This window comes from Rhincodon typus, chromosome 15, assembly GCF_021869965.1.
Source record: "Rhincodon typus isolate 14 chromosome 15, sRhiTyp1.1, whole genome shotgun sequence".
Lineage (NCBI taxonomy): Eukaryota > Metazoa > Chordata > Chondrichthyes > Orectolobiformes > Rhincodontidae > Rhincodon > Rhincodon typus.
Window position 1 is genome coordinate 868,947 of NC_063346.1, and position 19,353 is coordinate 888,299.

Below are 19,353 nucleotides of genomic sequence, written 5' to 3' on the forward strand. Positions count from 1 at the left end.
CCATTACACACCCCCTGTTGTTAGCTACTAATAGTCCCCATTAACAACTATTCACCCTCCTCGCCAGATCGTTATCAACTCCGTTGTCTATCCAACTGCTCTTCTCTCTCTTTGGGCTCTATCCTATTGTTTACTCCCTACCCCATCCCCCTCCCTATCTTCTGCATACAAACCGATGGTTTTCCAGCTTCCATCAGTTCTGAGGAAGGGTCACCGGACCCGAATCGTTAACTCTGATTTCGCTGCACAGATGCTGCCAGATCTGCTAAGCTTTTCCAGCAACTTCTGTTTTTGTGTCAGTAATGGATTCCTCAGTCAGCTGGGCCCAGTAGTTTTCGTTCTTGTAGGTTTCTGTCCAGCTACTACCTTGGAGACAGAGATGGCTGTCGACTCAGACTTGAGTCCTGTTCTCCCTCTGGGGTCGAACTGCTGCTGACTTTCAACTCTTGGAATAATATAAAGAATTCAACAAGCTCTAATTTCAGTCATGTGACAGGGATAATCATTTCAAGTGCGATGGCCCATCACAGTGGGTTAACTAGAAGCTTGTGAAACTAAGGGTAACTAAAGGTCTTGTGATGCTTTGATAATGTCCCTACCTCTGGACCAGAAGGTCCAGTTTCAAGTCCCACTTGTCCCAGAGGTGTCTCATGACATGTTCGAACAGGGTGGTTAAAATAATGTAGTCATGAGGAGCTGTAAAGCCATTAGTGCTCATTGTTGTCCAGAACTGGATGGAGGCAGATGGTTTCCAGCCCATTTGTCTCCGATTTAGTTTGACTGTCTTTACAATCCAAGGTGTCACAAGCTTCTGGAAATATATGATTGTGATCAACCCGAATCATTTTAAGAGTCCAAAGTGTTGATTATTTTTTAAGAAATAGAAGTTAAACATGAGGCTATAGAAGAGCATACAGTTTTCTCTGGAACAAAAACAAAGTTGCTGGAAAAGCTCAGCAGGTCTGGCAGCATCTGTGAAGGAGAAAACAAAGTTAACGTTTCGGGTCCGGTGACCCTTCCTCAGAACTGAAAACCTCAGTTTTCTCTGGAATTTCCCATCATGCCCTCTAGTCAAGACAATTATCAAATGTGTTTTGGAAATGTATATGATGACATCCATTGTGATATGGCCTTGAAAACTCCAACTGACTCCAGTTCCCACAGATTTTTGAGGAGGCTTCTGCCATTCAATTAGACCATAGCTGATTTATATCTTAATTCCATTTACCTGCCATGGTTCTCTATACGTTTATGTAACAAAAAACTGGCAATCTCAGTTTGAAATTGACACCCATAGGCTGACTGTTTTTTTTTCAGGGAGAGAATTGCAGATTTTCACTCCCATTTGTGTGAAGAAGTCTTTCCTGACATCACCCCTCATTAATTTTAAGTTTCCCGTCAGCCATTCTGAGATCTCCTACCTGAGGAAATTATTTCCTGTTTGAACCTGTGTTGTACTTTTATTATTCTAAACCCCGCAATCAGATCATTGTTTAATCTTCAAAATGCAAGGAAACACAGGTCTAGTTGTCCAAGTGTGTGTGTGTGTGTGTGTGTGTGTCTATGTTAAACCTATGTAGAATAGATGGATATTTGATGACTGGCACAGACATGATGGGCCAAAGGTTATCTTTTCGTGCTGTAAAAACCCTGTGATGCCATGGCTCTATGGTTCTTCATATTGGATACATCTAACAGGAATCTTTAATCCTATTATGTACTGGGAAGGAGAGGATACAAGATCAACTGCTGGGAGATTGGTCAACTATCATCTTCATCCATTAATATCCTTCCATCTGTCAAAGATAACAGACATGCAGTGAAGAATCCATTTCAGATTGGGATTGAGATCTTCATTTGGTGCATCTTTGCTGATGGCTCAAGGGAGCAACCTGTTAGAGGCAAGTTCTAACAGAAGCACCGCACTTTGAGCAGTTGAATGGTGTGTAGTGGGTTGTTTCCAGCATTTGCAGCAATTACCAAACTGCTGTAGTGATTAGTTATTGGTGTGGTGCACACCTGCTGACAGGAGGGCATTTTCCTCTATCATTAGCCAATGACTTTTGTGTGCAATAATCAAGATCTAGGGCCTTCATGCCACGTTTGGAAACATCCTTGAAGTAGAGCTTTAGGTGTTCCATCAGTCACCTGGATCCACACATCTCTACTTCAACACATTGAAAGCTCTTCTCTATGTGACCATTTTTCCAATCTGTGGACATACCCAAGCCAACTGAATTCATCCCTGTTTGACAAGGAACAATATATTTGGGAGTTCTGCCTTTCAGAGGACTGCTAAAATTATCCAGCCTGTCTTCACAGTCTCTCCCTATCTTTTGCATGGCTGTCTTGGCTTCTTTCAAGTCATGCAGTCTTTCTGAAGAAGGGTCTAGGCCCGAAACGTCAGCCATCCTGCTCCTCCGGTGCTGCTTGGCCTGCTGTGTTCATCCAGCTCCACACCTTGGTATCTCAGTCTTTCAGCTGTTGGGTTTATGTTGTGCATCATATAGGCTTTGTTTTTTGCATCAGTGACAGAAGTAATCACAGCTGTACTCAGTCTCAAGCCAGTCCCTATTGCAGGTTCTGCCTTTACCAAATGATGCCTCTGCTGCTTCATTGATGATCAAGTTTAATGACTTTCAAGATCAGTCGATACCAGCACCAACACTTCCTGGTGCGTAGCATTTATTCAAGAAACACTGCAACCAGCTGGGACTTGGTATCATTGGTTGTGGCAGGGATACTGATAAGTGGCAGGCCATCATGTTTGAAACTGTGAAATGTTCAATGGTGTTCATTCACTCAGCTGCTGATGACAGAGTAGCCAGGAAGAGTTGCAGTCTACACAGTGGTAGGTGTGGAGAAATGAACAGATCACACTTTGTCTTGATGATCAGATCATTTAGAGACTAATTGCTGGAAAATGTTTGTGTAGATTTGTAATTCTTTGCAAATCCTAGTATCTGAGGTTATCACAGTCGGAGAAAAATAGGCAGAAAGTGAATGGTTTCTGTTTTTTCAGTGTGAAACTTGGACAAGGGGCAAGACTTCTAAAAATACGCATTTGAACCACTTTAGTTCGTGTCAACACAGTAACCCCTTCCATCCCATGGTACTTACCTGGAGGTGATCCCTCAAGAACATGTCCAATGAAATATTGCTGGTCAAAGGTAGGTCTGTTATCATTCTGATCAATAACAATGATCTCTAGATCTGTAGGCTCTTCCAAAGGCATTCCAGTCTCATTGACAGCATATGCTTTGATCTATGTAAAACAAATACAAGTAATTACCCTTAGTTTTCAGGCCTCTCGTGGTGTCTGCTAATTTTCTCAGGTTTCCTACCTTGTAACTGCTCTTCTCCTCACGGTCCAGCACCGTGGTCAGGAAGACAAATCCAGAGTCAGGGTCAATGGTGAAGATTCCCTTTGGGTCTTCATCCACACCAGGTCCCTTAATGCTATAGATCACCTTGCTAGGAAGCTTGTCTGATTTAATCTGTTCACAAAACAACATAAAATTACCTACATCCTCAATCTGCTTTTATCTTTCTCCATTTCCTCCTTGTTAATCTCAATTCTATTCTCTTCACCACTGTTAAGATGATTCTTTGAACATTGTCCAAAAATGAGTAGTAACAAACTCTGAGCCTCACACTCTAAAATTTTCTCCTGAAACTTTTTATTGTTCTACTTCCCTTTCCTCCTGTAAAAACCTACCTCTTTCACTGATCTTCAGTTCCTACTCCAATATTCCTTTTCCAGTTTGTTGTTCAATTTTCCTTATGCCTCTAAGAAATACATTAGAACATTTCTCTACATGAAAGATGCTATATAAATGCAATACAGCACAGCACTCCCTCAGTATTGATCCTCCACTACTGTGAGGTTCCCTCAGCACTGACCCTTTAACAATGTAATACTCCCTCAGCACTGGCCCTCTGACAGTGCTGCACTCCCTCAGTACTGAGCCACCATTAATATAGTGTTCCCTCGTTACTGACCCTTCAACAGTCACAGATTCATAGAGTTTTTACAACAAGGAACGATGCCCTTTGGCTCATCACGTCCACACTGGTCAAAAATATCCACCTGTTCTAATGATACCAAGGTGTAGAGCTGGATGAACACAGCAGGCCAAGCAGCATCAGAGGAGCAGGAAAGCTGGCCTGTAGCCTTGTCTTCTATGGTGTTTCAAGTGTACATCTAAATGCTTTATAAATATCCTGAGGATTCCTGCCTGCACCATCCTTTTAGTTATTGATCTCCAGGTACCCACAAATCTCTGGGTGAGAACAGGTTTCCTCAAATCCCTTCTAAACCTTCTGCTCAGTACCTTAAAACCATGAGTGTTGGTTTGTGACCCTTCTACTGAGGGGAGAAGTTGCTCCCTATCTACCCTGTCTCTGCAGCTCAGAACTTTGTACACCTCAATCAGATCCCTCCCTCAGGCTTGTGAATGGTTTCAGTGCTAACCTTCCAGCAGTGCAGCAGAAGCTATTCCTTCAGTAGTCAACTTCTGACAATTCAACGCTGCAAAGAGTGAGATATGAACCTAATGAGAAATTCACCTTTCTTTTGATGGTGTTCTTGGGATCATTCTGAAAGCACTGTCTACTAGACAAAGTTAACACAGGAAAGTCAATACATGTCTGGCTCTACTCACATTCTTTACATGATGATGCGCCCCATACCTGAACTAACTGGAATGGGATCTTCCTGCTGTTCTCAGAGACTGCAATAGGAGGAATGACCCAGGCTCTTCTTACTCTTGCTAACCCTTCAGTTGCTGATTTCAGCCTCCATGGATACAGAACCTGGACGTTTTCTGATTGGCTTCTAGCCCCCATGGAAATCTAGAAAGAATAATAAAAAAATGTAACAATTAAATAATCAGCAGTTTCCTGTCAACAGAAGCAAAGAAAACTGGAGGATTGTAATTGCAAACTATTTAGTTTAACTTTGTGATGGGGAAACTTCTAGAAACAATTATTTGGGAATGGAATTAATAATCAAATAGAAAAAGATGGGTAAATTAACAACAGTCAGCATGGATTTCTAAAGGGGAACTCATATTAAACTAATTAATTTCAGTAGTTGACAGAAAGGCTTGATGAGCATAACGTTAATGTGATGTACATAGATTTCTAGAAGGTATTTGATACAGTGCCACTCAGCAGATTTGTCAGGAAGGTTATAGGTCATGGTGTAAAAACGGACAGTAGAAACATGGATATAAAATTGGCTGATTGATAGGAAACAAAGAGTAATGCTCAATGAATATTTTTCAGGCTGGAGGAAGGTTAATTGTGGAGTTCCACAGGGGTTGGTATTTGGACCCTTGCTTTTCCTGATCTATATTCGTGATCTGCATCTTGGTGTGCAGGGGACAATTGCAAAATTTGCAGAAGACAATAAACTTGGAAGAATTATAAACTCTGAGGACAAAAGTATGGAACTCCAAAGGGACATTGCTAAGCTGGTGGAGTGGGTGGATAGTTGATAAATGAGGTTCAATGCAGAGAAGTGTGAGGTGATATAGTTTGGTAGGAAGAACATTGGAAGACAATATAAAATAGGCATGATGTGGAGGTGCCAGTGTTGAGGTGGGATGGACAAAGTCAGAAGTCACATGACACCAGGTTATAGACCAACACGTTTATTCGAAATTACAAGCTTTCGGAGCACTGCTCCTTCTTCAGGTGAAGTGTATAAAATAGGGGATAGAATTCTAAAGGAGTGCAGAAACAAAGGGACTTGGTGTATATGTCCACAGGTCATTGAAGGTGGCAGGACAGGTGGAGAGAGCACTTAATAAAGCCAAGAATACTGGATGCTTATTAACAGGGGCATCAAGTACAAGAGCAAGGAGGTGATGTTGAACTTGTACAAGACGCTTGTTAGACCTCAGCTGGAGTATTGTGCACAATTGTGGGTGCCACATTATAGGAAGGATGTGAATGTATTGAACAGAATGCAGAAGTGATTTACAAGAATGACTGAAAGGAGATCTGAGAGATTTTCAAAATCATGAGCAGGCTGGATAGAGTTGATAGGGAGAAACTGTTCCGGCTTGTAAAAGGAACAAGAATGACAGGGCATAGACTTACAGTGATATGCAAATAAAACAGGCTGTTGTGAAAAAATCTTTGCACTCTGAGTGGTTAGGCTGTGGAATACACTGCCTGGAAATGTGGTGGAGGCAGGTTGAATTCAACCGTTCAAGAAGGCATTGCATGGTTATTTGGACAGAAATATTGTACAAGGGTATGGAGATAAAGTAACAGATTGGTACTAGGTACTTATGCTTGTTTGAAGAGCCAGTAGAGGTACAATGGGTCAAATGGCTCCCTTCTGCAAGTTATGTAGTCTTTTAGTTATTGTACAAAAGCTGAAGCTTACAGCAATTCATGAGGGAAAATAAACCAACTTTCTGAAGGCTTTAGGTATTTTTTACTGTAGAGAGAAAAGACGTTACATCCCCTTTTGGAATTTGAAGGTTTCTGGCCACATTGTTCACCCCACAAGCTGTTCGGCTACCCAAGAGCCAGTCACAAAGTTGTTGGTAGGCAGTTGATTTTGTCATCAACAACTAGTCACCACTCCACAAGCTAATCATTGACTAGTTGCAGACCAAATCTCACTTTGCACACACTCCCTGGTGCCAACCCATCTGCAACTAACTTCCCCCACCAGTTGAACAAAGCATTCACGTAAACAGTGATTAAATCAATGTTGGTGTTAAAATTGAATCAGAGATAGTAGGAACTGCAGATGCTGGAGAATCCGAGAATTGGTAACTGCTTTTAGAAAGTGCAGTATCTTTTCCATAATCCTTGATTTTAAAACAGTCTATTTTCCATTTCAGTCCAGAATCAAAAATACAGAAACTAAGAAGAAATGGTCTTTACGCATGTTCGAAAGTCACTTGAATGAACTTAGCCAAAGCAGTTGGAGTTCTTCAGTGGTATTATTTCTTAAACCTGATGGGTCCACTAGATTCCAAATTACTTACAGGATTGCAAATACCATAATGAAAACAGATTCATTCCTAATTCCTTGGTTATTGTGTATTGATTGCGCTGCAGTGCCTCACTTTTTTTTACAAAGATTGATTTATTGAAGGGGTTCTAGCAAGTGCCATCAACATTAAGAGTTAAAGAGATATTAGCTTTGGTTACACCAAATGGATTATATAAATGTTGAGTCATGGTGAATGCATGTTGAGTAGGGTTCAAAAATGTTTTGGCTACAATCTAAAGATTTATGATGCAACTTGTAACTAGTATACAGCTGTTATCTCCGCGACAGACCACAACAAGAAGACACAACACGGTCAGACATACTATTCACCCTACTGTACATCAGAGATGTATCAGGGATGACCACAAAACTACTCAGACCCCTAGGTAAAAACCAAAAGGGACTTCTGATGCTGTAAATCAGGAGGAAAAACAGAAGTTGCTGGAAGCTCAGCAGGTCTGGCAGCACCTGTGAAGAAACAATCAGAAAGAGTTAACGTTTTGGGGCGGGTGACACTTCCTCAGAACTGATGCTAGCTGGGAAAATGTCGGCTTATACAAGAAAATAGAGAGGTGAGGGTGGGTAAACGATAGGCTAGAGCCCGAAGAAACAGAAGAGCAGTTAGACAGACAAAGCAGTTGATAACGATCAGGCTGGGAGTATGAATAGTTGTTAATGGGGACTGTTAGTGACTAACAATAGGTAGTGTGTAATGGCAGGCTATGTGATAACAAGGTAGGGGGCTAGGACAGGGAGAGTTTAGGCCCTAAAATTATTGAACTCGATGTTGAGTCCAGAGGGCTGCAGGGTCCCTAAGCAGAAAATGAGGTGTTGTTCTTCCAGTGTGCGTTGGGCTTCACTGGAACACTGCAGCAAGCCAGAGACAAAGATGTTGGCCAGGGAAGAGGGTGGTGTGTTAAAGTGGCAGGCAACAGGTAGTTCAGGGTCATTTTGCGAGCAGAATGTAGATGGATAGCTCACAAACCAACAACCACTCTGCGACAGCTACTGACGAACGTAAAGGATCCCATATCCACAACCAATAAAACTAACGTATTATACAAAAATACCATGCAAGGACTGAGAGAAACATTACATAGGCCAAACTGGAAGAAAACTGACAATAAGGATACACAAACACCAACTAGCCACCAAGAGACACGACCAATTCTCTCTGGTCTCAATACACATGGATAAAGAAGGACACGAGTTTGACTGGGACAACACATCCTTAATAGCACGAGTCAAACAGAGACACACCAGGGAATTCCAGGAGGCCTGGCATTCCAACCAGAGCTCCATCAACAAATACATTGAACTGAACCCAAAACACAAACCTCTGAAAAACAGAACCAGAAGTAATACCGAGACATAAAATTACAAGTGGGACAGAACACCAACGTTTCACCGGAGGCGCACTGACGATATTACCTAGCAGGGTGACGAAACTGAATAATAAACCGAAACATTTTCTGCTTATTAATGGGACTATTGTCTGTCTGATGGTCTGTTGTATTTCCTTCAGGAGTCTGTTGCTCTTTAATGTTGATTCCAGTGCAGCCAGGAATTTTGGTTATTTGGCATCCCTGTAGTTATAACTCAGTCTGCGTACTAGGACAGTCTTCTTGGTGTCTGTAAGTGGTCAGTCTGAGATGTTCTTAATCCATGAATCTGTGTTATCCATTGTTGCGGGTGAGTTTGGATAGTTTTTCTTGTAGGGCTATTCTTTTCTTTGTTCTGGTCTTTTGCTGTTGTGTGGTGATGGCTTGTTCCAGTGTGGCTGTCCATTCCTGGTTGGTTCGTTGGAGTTCAAAGATTTTTGGTGCACAATTTCCCACTCATATTTGTGGAGGTGGTTGTGGGCATCATTGATCATAACCCTTAACATTCTGCAGCCATTCTGTGTAGCTGTTCTCTGTGCCTGTGGATTGTTGATCAGTGGTTTATATTTTAAACATTGTGGTAGTACCTGTTTTCTGAGACATTCACGCAGGAAGTATAGTTGTTTGCGGGTCGCACTCAGACGGATGGCATTTGTCTCCCATCTATTGCTGTCTATTCTCAGTTTATTTAGAATGTTCATTCTACTGAAATAGTTGAACTTTAATATTTCAGCAATAATACTGAACCACTAGGAGATCAGAACCTGGTCAAAGAGGCTGGAAACTTTTCTGTGAAATGGAACCGATCTTCAAACCAAGGCAATTGTCCAGCAAGCACCGAGGTTAATGTAGAAATTTGGAACTCACCCCCCCCATATAGTTGTTGAGGCTGGGATCAATTAAAACTTTTCAAAACTGAGTTAAATAAATTCTTGCTATGTAAGCATGTTAATCATTAATCTTCAAACTGGAATATAGATTTATTATGGAGATTGGTCACAATTTAATTGGATTGAGGAAGAGGTTTGAAGTGTTGAATGGCCTCCTCTGACTGTCTCCCTATTATGTCAAGGAGCAGAACACCACATTGTCTCACATACAGGGAGACGGTACACAAACTATTTGCAAGCCAGACGCTAAAGGCATGCTGGAATGCAGAGTGAGGCCAGGGGTATGGGGTGGGTAGAAGGATAGAGTCAGTTAAGAGAGTTGTGGAAGGGGTGAGTCAGCAGAGGGGGCGCATTGGGGCAGGAGAAGTTCAGGGAGCTGTGAGTCAGGGACAGGAGATTTGGGGATATTGTAATGGAAGTTTAGTGAGAATCCAGCATTTGGAATGAAGGTACTACAAACTGAGAATTAAATGGAACATTCTTTAATTCTCCATGGGATTAGAGGCAACGCTAGTGGGGGCGGGGTTGCTGTACAAGCAGCAGCTGAAATAATGACAGGTGTTACTGAGTTATGCCTTTATAATGTCTAAATGTGTCCCGGATTATTAACACAAGACATATTTCCTCCTTATCACTTTATTAATACTTACATCTTGAGGGTTTCCTTTCCCAGCCTGTGCAGTTTTGTCACCTTTTCTTAAAGTAACAGCCAATAGATAATCCCACAGTGTATCCATCTGCCCAGGGCAGATTTTTCCACACATTATTTCAAGCTTATAATTTCTGAGGATTTGGGGGAAGAGAAGGATACAAAGTTAGTGACATGGAACAAGACTGAGTGTGAGAGAGAGGGGGAGAGAGAGAGAGAGAGAGAGAGAGACAGACAGACAGACAGACAGGGAGATCAACGGTAGGCGTAGGGCTGTACAACATGGAAACAGACCACTCAGTCCAAATAGTCCATGCCAACCAGATATCCTAAATGAATCATCTGGGAGAGAGAGAGAGAGAAAGATAGATGGACAGAGAAGACATACATTCAAAGACAACAGGGGAAAGTAGAGTGACAGAGATAAACAGAAACAAAAGAAAAAGTGACAAAAATAGAAAGACAGAAAATCATAATCAGATAGAGTGGCAAGAGAGAGATCTGTACTGGATTCATTAAATATAGAAGGAAACATCACAGGAGAGTAGGCCAATGAGTTCACTGTACCTAATGGAAAAGGCTGCCTGAGTCCTACTGTCCCTGCTCTTATCCCATCACCGTGCAATTTGTTTTCCTAAAACTTTTGGTTAATTTGTGTCTGAAGTAATTTTTAAATCTGTTTATACCGTTGAGGAAACACGTTCCTGATCACACTAACAATGTAAATAATATTCTCTTCATTACCTCTGCTGGTTCTTTTGTCAAAACCCTTAAAGCTTGATGCATTATAGTCCACTCTCTAGCCATTAGAAACAGCTTTCCCTTCTTTATTCTATGAAAACCCTTCTTTATTTTGAAAACCTCCGTTAAATTCCTTGTTAACTATTTCTGCTCTGAGGATAATACCCTCAGCTTCTCCACTCTGAAAATCCTCATCCCTGGAACCATTCCAAATAACCTTCTTTGCACTTTTTCCAATCCTGAATTGGACCCAATCCTCCAACTGTGGCTGTGTTTTATAAACATTTTAAAAAACTTACTTGCTTTTTTACTCTGTCTCAATTAAAAAGCCAATGATGCCATTCTAATAACCTTCTGAACTTGTCCTGTCACTTTCAATAATTTGTTTATATACACCCTGAGGTTCTTCTGTTCCTGCACCTGCCTTAAAATTAGACCTGTGACAGGGTGAGCATGTTAATGATGCAATAGGGTTACCCTTCTAAAGAAGGGTCTAGGCCCGAAACATCAGCCTTCCTGCTCCTCTGATGCTGCTTGGCCTGCTGTGTTCATCCAGCTCTACACCTTGTTACCTCAGATTCTCCAGCATCTGCAGTTCCTGCTATCTCCTATAATTAGACCTTTTAGTTTATATTCATACTAAATTAACGGATTTAGACTGTAAGAGCAGGGGGATCATGTTAGAGCTGTACAGCTGTATTTTGGTTAGGCCAATGCAGGAGTGCTGTATGCAGTTCTGGTCACCACACAATAGGAAGAATGTGATTGCACAGGAGGGAGTGCAGGCGAGATTCACCTAGATGTTGCCTGGAACGGAGTGGTTTAGCCACGGAGAGAGGCTGGAGAAGATTGGGTTGTACCCTTTGGAGCAGAGAAGGTTGTGGGAGGGGACTTCATAGAAGTGTATTGAATTGACAGGGTGAGTAGATATCAGCTGTACTCCTTAATTGAAGGGTGAATAACAAAGGAGCATATTTTTAAAAGTGGAAGGCAGGATGTTTAAAGGAGATTTGGGAAAACCTTTTTCACCCAGAGGGAATGCACTGGAAGGGGAGTTGAGATGGGAAACGTCACAACTTTTTACTAAGTACTTAGATGAGCTTTTGAAGGGCCATAACATTCAAGGCGATGGCCTTGTGTGGGAAAGTGGGACTAGCATAGATAGTAGTTTAATTCTGGTGGCACAGATTTGGTGAGTCAAAGAGCCTTTTCTGGGCAGTATAATTCTAACATTTCACCCCCTCAGTGCCCAGGACTCAGTGCCAGAGAATACAAGAATTAAGAAGAGGAGGTGGCCCTTTTAGCTCTTCCAGTTGCAGTGCTTTTCAATGAGATTCTGGTTGATCTGATTGCCGCTTCAATCCCTCAGCTCCACCTAACCCCAATATTATTTAACTCCTTCACTGATGAAAAATCTTTCTAACGCAGCCTTCAACAGACTAACAATCTTTGAGAGGAAACATTTCTCTTTATCTTTGTCTTGAATGGGAGATCTTTTATTTTTAAACTGTGTCCCCTGATTCTAGGTTCCACTATGAGGGAAACATCCTCTCAGCATCTACACTATCCATTTCTCTCTGTCAAAGAAGAACATGTCTTATTCTCCACAACTCCAATGGATATGTGCAAAACTGCTCAACCTTTTCTCACAAGATAACTCTTTCAATCCAGGAATCAATCAATTGAGTCTTTTTGAACTATTTCTAATATGTTATATCCATTCTTCAGTAAGGCAATCAAAACTGTGCATAGTATTCTCAAGAGATAACAAGGTGTAGAGCTGGATGAACACAGCAGGCCAAGCAGCATCAGAGGAGCAGGAAAGCTGAAGTTTCTCACACCCCGTCCCTGTAATAACAACCAAAACAGAATCCCCCCTCGTCCTCACGTACCACCCTACCAATCTCCGGATCCAACGCATCATCCTCCAACACTTCCGCCATCTGCAATCCAACCCCACCACCAAAGACATTTTTCCCTCCCCACCCTTATCTGCTTTCCGGAGGGTCCACTCTCTCCGTGACTCCCTTGTCCACTCCACACTCCCCTCCAGCCCCACCACACCCGGCACTTTTCCCTGCAACCGCAGGAAGTGCTACACCTGCCCCTACACCTCCCCCCTCACCCCCATCCGAGGCCCCAAGAAGACTTTCCACATCAAGCAGATGTTCACCTGCACATCTGCTAATGTGGTATACTGCATCTGCTGTTCCCGTTGTGGCCTCCTCTACATCGGGGAAACCAAGCGGAGGCTTGGGGGCCGCTTTGCGGAACACCTACGCTCAGTTCGCACTAAACAACTGCACCTCCCAGTCGCGAACCATTTCAACTCCCCCTCCCATTCCTTAGATGACATGTCCATCCTGGGCCTCCTGCAGTGCCACAACGATGCCACCCGAAGGTTGCAGGAACAGCACCTCATATTCTGCCTGGGAACCCTGCAGCGCAATGGTATCAATATGGACTTCACAAGCTTCAAAATCTCCCCTCCCCCTACCGCATCCCAAAACCAGCCCAGCTTGTCCCCGCCTCCCTAACCTCTCCTTCCTCCCACCTATCCCTTCCTCCCACCTCAAGCCCCACCCCCATCTCCTACCTGCTAGCCTCATCCCGCCCCCTTGACCTGTCCATCCTCCCTGGACTGACCTATCCCCTCCCTAACTCCCCACCTACACTCACCTTTACTGGCTCCATCCCCGCCTCTTTGGCCTGTCTGTCTCCTCTCCACCTATCTTCTCCTCTATCCATCTTCTATCCGCCTCCCCCTCTCTCCCTATTTATTTCAGAACCCCCTTCCCCTCCCCCATTTCTGAAGAAGGGTCTAGGCCCGAAACGTCAGCTTTCCTGCTCGTCTGATGCTCCTTGGCCTGCTGTGTTCATCCAGCTCTACACCTTGTTATCTCAGATTCTCCAGCATCTGCAGTTCCTACTATCTCTGAAACATAGTATTCTCAATGTGTTCTCACAAATACATTGTACAACAACAGAAATACTTCCATGCTTTTGTACCTGAGTTCTCTTGCAATAAAAGCCAAAACTCTCTTTGCTTTTCTAAACACTTGCTGTACCTGCATACCAAAGTTTTGTGATTGATGCACTAGGACACCCAAATACACCTTGGAGTTCTGCAATCTCTTTCCATTCAGATGATATACTGCTTTTCTATTCTTCCTGCCAACGTAAATCAGTTCAAATCTTAACACATTCTATTCCATCTGTCATATTTTTGCCCACTCAATTAACATATGTAAATCCCTTTGTAGATTTGTTTTGTAACAGCTTACTTTCCTACTTCTTGTTCTGTCATCAGCTTATGCTATCACAACAGAGATTGCAGCTGTGAATAAAAAAAAACTTGCATTTATATATCAAAAAACATATTTCAAAAGCTCTGGGCATCACAAAGTACTTTATAAGCAATTAAGTACTTTTTTTGAAGAGCTTTTGTGTAGGGATTATGGCAACCAAATTATGAACATCAGGCTCCAACAAACAGCAACACGATAGTAAGCAGGACATCCATTTGTGTGATGTTTTTTGAGAGTTAGGTATTGGTCAGGAATTCAGGGAAAATTCCTCTGTTTTTCTTTGAAATAGTACCATAAAACCACTACAGCAGGGGTATGGGGCTTTAGCAAGCCTCAAATCCAAAAGACACTACCTCAAACAGTGCCACACACCCAGAGTGGGATTTGAAAACACAATCTTCTGAGCCAGAGGATGTGTGCTCTCCACTAATTCACAGTTGGCTCTATAATAACTAAAATAGGTTTCAAGCACTCAGTGATTGCATTATCTGTACTTTTTCACCTAAAGCCCAGAATCGCAGAATTGTTATCGTGCAAATGGAGGCCATTTGATCCATCACGTCTGCACAAGTTCTCTGAAAAACAACAGGACGTGGTACCATTCTTCTGCCCTTTCCCTGTAACCTTACGGACTGTTTCTATTTTAATAATCATCTAATACCCTCTTGACTGCCTTGATTGAACCTGCCTCCACAGTACTGTCTAGAGCCAAACCATTCACATGAAAGCTTTTTCTCAAATTGTATTTACTTCCTTTGCAAATCACTTTAAATCTGTGCCCTCTTGTTCTTAATCCTTTTACAAGTGAGAACAGTTTACTCTGAGATACAGAGCGATCAGAGACTACACCAGTTAGAAAAGAAGCTGAAATATGCACAATGCTGGACAGACCCTGCAAAAACTCTGGGAATTCTAGAAATGGACTTAACTATTGCAGCAAACCCTTGCCAGGCGAGGACACAGCCCTGGTCTAAATATATACTAAGCATCTGTCAAAGGAAATGATCCAAACCTGCAGGAAGGGTATAAAATGTATCATATAACCAAGCCTGAGAACAGCAATTTGGGGGAAGGACAGGGAGCAGGAACAGTGATCAAAAATCAGAGAACAGAAAGAGATGCAAAGAGAGAAAGAAAGACAGAGACGTGGATAGTGTGTGAGGGAAAAAGAGAGAAACAAAGAGGTATTGAGGAGGCACACAGAAGGAAAAAAAAGCACAGAGAGAGAAAGATTTAATTTTTACTGCCAAGGTAGGTGGCTGGGGATTAGGTTCAAGTTAGTGGGGATTAATTCTCAAAAAAATGTTTGACATGTTGGAGATACACCATGATCACATTCACTTCTGTTTTTATTGGTGTAGGTGAAAGGTGAGAGTCCTGTGGAGCTGTCAACTAGTTAATGCAATAATGAACTAATTGAATCTTCAACCGAGGATTCTGGCCATAATCAATGAAGCTGTCAAGCTGGAAAACTTTAAATATTGAAACTGCATAGCTGCTGGCCTGTCTATGTGAAAGGCTTTCAGTCATAGCATCTGTACTGTGAGACTGATTTCAAACACTTCCAAGTTTTTGGATAAAAGCAAAATAATGTGGAATAACAATAAAAAGTGCTGGTGAAATTCAGGTCTAGCATCATCTGTGGAGAGAGACTGAAGAAGAATAATATTAGACTCAAAACATTACTTCTATTTCTCTGGAGAGGGAAACAGAGTTAACATTTTGAATCCAATATGACTTCTTCAGTCTCTCTCCACAGATGATGCCAAACCTGTTGTGTTTCTCCGATACTTTGTGTTTTCAAGATTTTGGAGATCACTTTTCCTGTTTTGGACTTGACTCGTCTTGATTTTAACTTCCATGCTGTCAGCTTTTACTGTAGCCTAGGAACACATTCCTGCTTTAGCACGGATCTCTAAAAAGCAACAACAGAAGCAGTCACAACAATGAAGGTCTAGGCCCGAAACGTCAGCCTTCCTGCTCCTCTGATGCTGCTTGGCCTGCTGTGTTCATCCAGCTCTACACCTTATTATCTTAGATTTTCCAGCATCTGCAGTTCCTACTATCTCTCACAACAATAGCCACAGCAGCTTCCATCTAGAAGGACAAGGGCAGCAGATACATAGGAACACCTCCCCCTGCACGCTCCCCTCCGAGCCACTCATCATCTTTAAGTGTCACTGAAACAAAATGCTCAAACTTCCTCAGTATTGTGGATGTCCCCATACCAAAGGAACTGCAGTGATTCAAGACAGCAGCTCACCACTAACTTCTCAAGGGAAATTAGGGATGGGCAATAAACGCTGGTCCAGCCAGTGATGCCCACATCCTGTGAGTGAATTTTAAATAATAGCACTAGTAACAGAAACAACAAGTCACCTTCTCTGCATCTATAGGGCAAATAGACACAGAACTCCAGCTAGAAGGAGATGGTAGTCCTAGAATAGGCTATGTAGACAGGAATAGCAGCACCTCATGAGGTTTAGATTTTCACAGCAGGTTGCTACTGAATTTTGCAGACAATTGGAACAAGACCACTTTCTAAAAAGGCCAACTGTAAAGGTCACAACACTGAATTTCTTCATCTCCATCGCTTGCCAGGGATCCCTTTGTGACATCCCTAGAATCTGTTAATATGCTGTCTGTAAATACAACTTCCACAAAATCATTTTGACAGTGATGAAGCCATTCTGATTGATGCAGTCAGATTTAATGCCGTGATCATATTTTCACAGGTTCAGTGAATCACTGATGTCACATGGCAATCAAGGCACCCTCAGGTAAGCAATGAGTTTCCGTAAATCAAGAGCTATTCCCTTCCCTCAACGTTCAGCATGTTTGTGTCCACCAGAAGCTTGTCATATCTGTCTGCGCAAGATACCCTGGAAGTTGCCATGATTTATTCAATCAATGGCAAATAAAATAAGTATACTTAATAATGCAACCTCTACAGCCATCTGTGGTAAAGAATTCCACACATTCACTACCCTCAAAGAGAAGAAATTCTTCCTTATCTCTGTCTTAACTGGGTGACCCCTTAATCTGACATTATGCCCTCTGCTCCTGGACTCTCCCATAAAGGGAAAAATTCTGTCAGGTCCCCTAATAATCTTGTATGTTTCAATAAGGTCACCTTTCATTCTTCTAAATCCCAATGTGTACAAGTCGAAACTATTCAAACTCTCCTCATAAGACAGTTTCTCCAAATGTGGGATCAACATTGTGAACCTTCTCTAGACTGCCTCCAACACCAATATATCTTTTATAAGTGAACCAAAACAGTTCACAGTATTCCATCTGTAGTCTAACTGTGCCTTGTGTCACAATATTCCCCTATTTTTATTCCATTTCCTTTGAAATAAAGGCCAACATTCCATTTGCCTTCCCCATTATCTGCCGAACTTGGATGCTAGTTTATATTGTCTACATTATTTATATTCCTCTCCAGGCTGTTTGTGTAATCCTGACGAAATCCTTCTTTTTTTTGCATCTGCAAAATTGGTTATAGTACATTTACTTCCCTCATCCAAGTCATTCATATATAGTGCAAATGTCTGTAAGTTAACCAATCCCCTATACATACTAATATTCCACCTCCAATTTCATGAGCTATTATTTTATTAAGTAGCCTAATGTGTGGTAATCTATCAAAATCCTTCTGAAAGTCTAATATATTTATGATACATATGGATGATAGTATAACGTAGAGGCGGAGGTTAGATAGACCTTAGGAGTAGGGTAAAAGTTTGGCACAACATCGTGGGCCGAAGGGCCTGTACTGTGCTGTACTGTTCTATGTTCTATGTATCCTCTACTTCCCCTTTATCCACCCTGCTTGTTACCTCCTCAAATAATTTTAATATGTATGTCGGCCATGACTTTCTCTTCATGAAGCCGTGCTGACTCTGTTTGATCATCCTATGTATTTCTAAATACACTGCAATTATATCCTTTATAATAGGAGCATAGGAATTAGGAGCGGGAGTAGGCAATTAAGCTCTTCGAGCCTGCTCGGCCATTTAACATGATCATGCCTGATCTTATCCTGGTCTCAACTCCACCTTCCTGCCTCCTCCCTGTTGCCCTTTATGCTGCTTTTTATCAGAAACATATCCATTTCTTTCTTGAATCTGTTAATTGATTCTGTCTTCGCTGCACTCTGGGGCAGTGATTTCCACAGATTCACAGCCTTCTGAGTGAAGTAGTTTCTCCACATCTCAGTTTTGAACGTACCTCCTCTCACTTTATATCTATGAGCTGTTGTTCTAGACTGTTCCACAAGGGAGACGATCTGCTCAATTTCCACCTTATTAATCTTGCTCTTAATGCATTTGTAGAATCTCCTTGGATTATCCTTAACTTTATCTGTCAAGGTTATCTCATATCCCCTCTTTGTCTTCCAGATCTCCCTCTTAAAATGCCCCTACTTTCTTTATACTGTTCAAGAGATTCATTTGAACGCAGTTGTCCATACCTAATACATAATTCTTTTTTATTCTTGACCAGAACCTCAATAACTTTATTCATCCATCGTTCCCTAATCCTACCAGTGTTACCTTTCACATCAGCAGGAACATAATGACTCTGAACTCACACTTTTGAAAGACTCCCACTTATCAGACCTTTACCTGCAAACAGTCTACTCCAATCAAATTTTGAAAGTTCTTGTCTTCGACTATTTAAAAGGTGTTAGGCCACATACCTTTCCTGCCTTTATTAGTTTATTGAGTTTCTTGCAGGACTGTATTGAGCTGTGTAGAACAGCTATGCTGCTGTTCACAACCTCAGCATCCATTTCCCCTAGAGCAGGGAGCACAGACAAAAGAGAAAAGATGTCCATGATTCAAGGCATCTGGGTTAATCTTTGACATTTATTGTGCAGTATGGATTTCTCTTTTAACACAGCTCTCTCATCGAGTGATAAAGTAGGTTTGGCTCAAAGACGTCCTATTCACTCTGTCTCTCCCACTGTCTAATCTCCTGACAGCGACCTATCAAATTAAAAGGAGATTAACCTCCTGTCATTAAAACTGGCCTCAATCCACATAAAGAATTCACACTGGCTACAGATCAGGTTGTTGCTGTTTTATAAAATTAAAATTATTTCAAAGTTACATTTTCTACTATGTTGATATGATATTTGACAACAGGCAGATTAAATCCATCAGAACTAAGTACTCTCAATAAATATTAACTTTGAGACACATTCTCCATCACCAAGATTGTATGGTTCCAACTCTATAACATCTTTGACTCTTTTATTCATCAGCTGCTGAACCTCTTATCTCCACCTTTGTTATCTTCAGACATAACCATTCTAAATAAAAATGAAAGAACTGCGGATGCTGTAAATCAGGAACAA

At 41.8% G+C, this 19,353-nt stretch overlaps 1 protein-coding gene across 1 annotated transcript in view; it reads right to left on the reverse strand.

Annotated features, from left to right (window-relative positions):
* cdh15 (cadherin 15, type 1, M-cadherin (myotubule)) overlaps nt 1–19,353 on the reverse strand; it is an 87,599-nt gene that overhangs the window by 46,628 nt on the left and 21,618 nt on the right. Inside the window, exons 2-4 of the mRNA XM_048605526.1 lie at nt 4,693–4,854; nt 3,345–3,497; nt 3,121–3,265 (exon numbers count right to left, since the gene is read on the reverse strand). Coding sequence (XP_048461483.1) covers nt 3,121–3,265; nt 3,345–3,497; nt 4,693–4,854 — 460 coding nt within the window. The remainder of the gene's footprint in view (nt 1–3,120; nt 3,266–3,344; nt 3,498–4,692; nt 4,855–19,353) is intronic.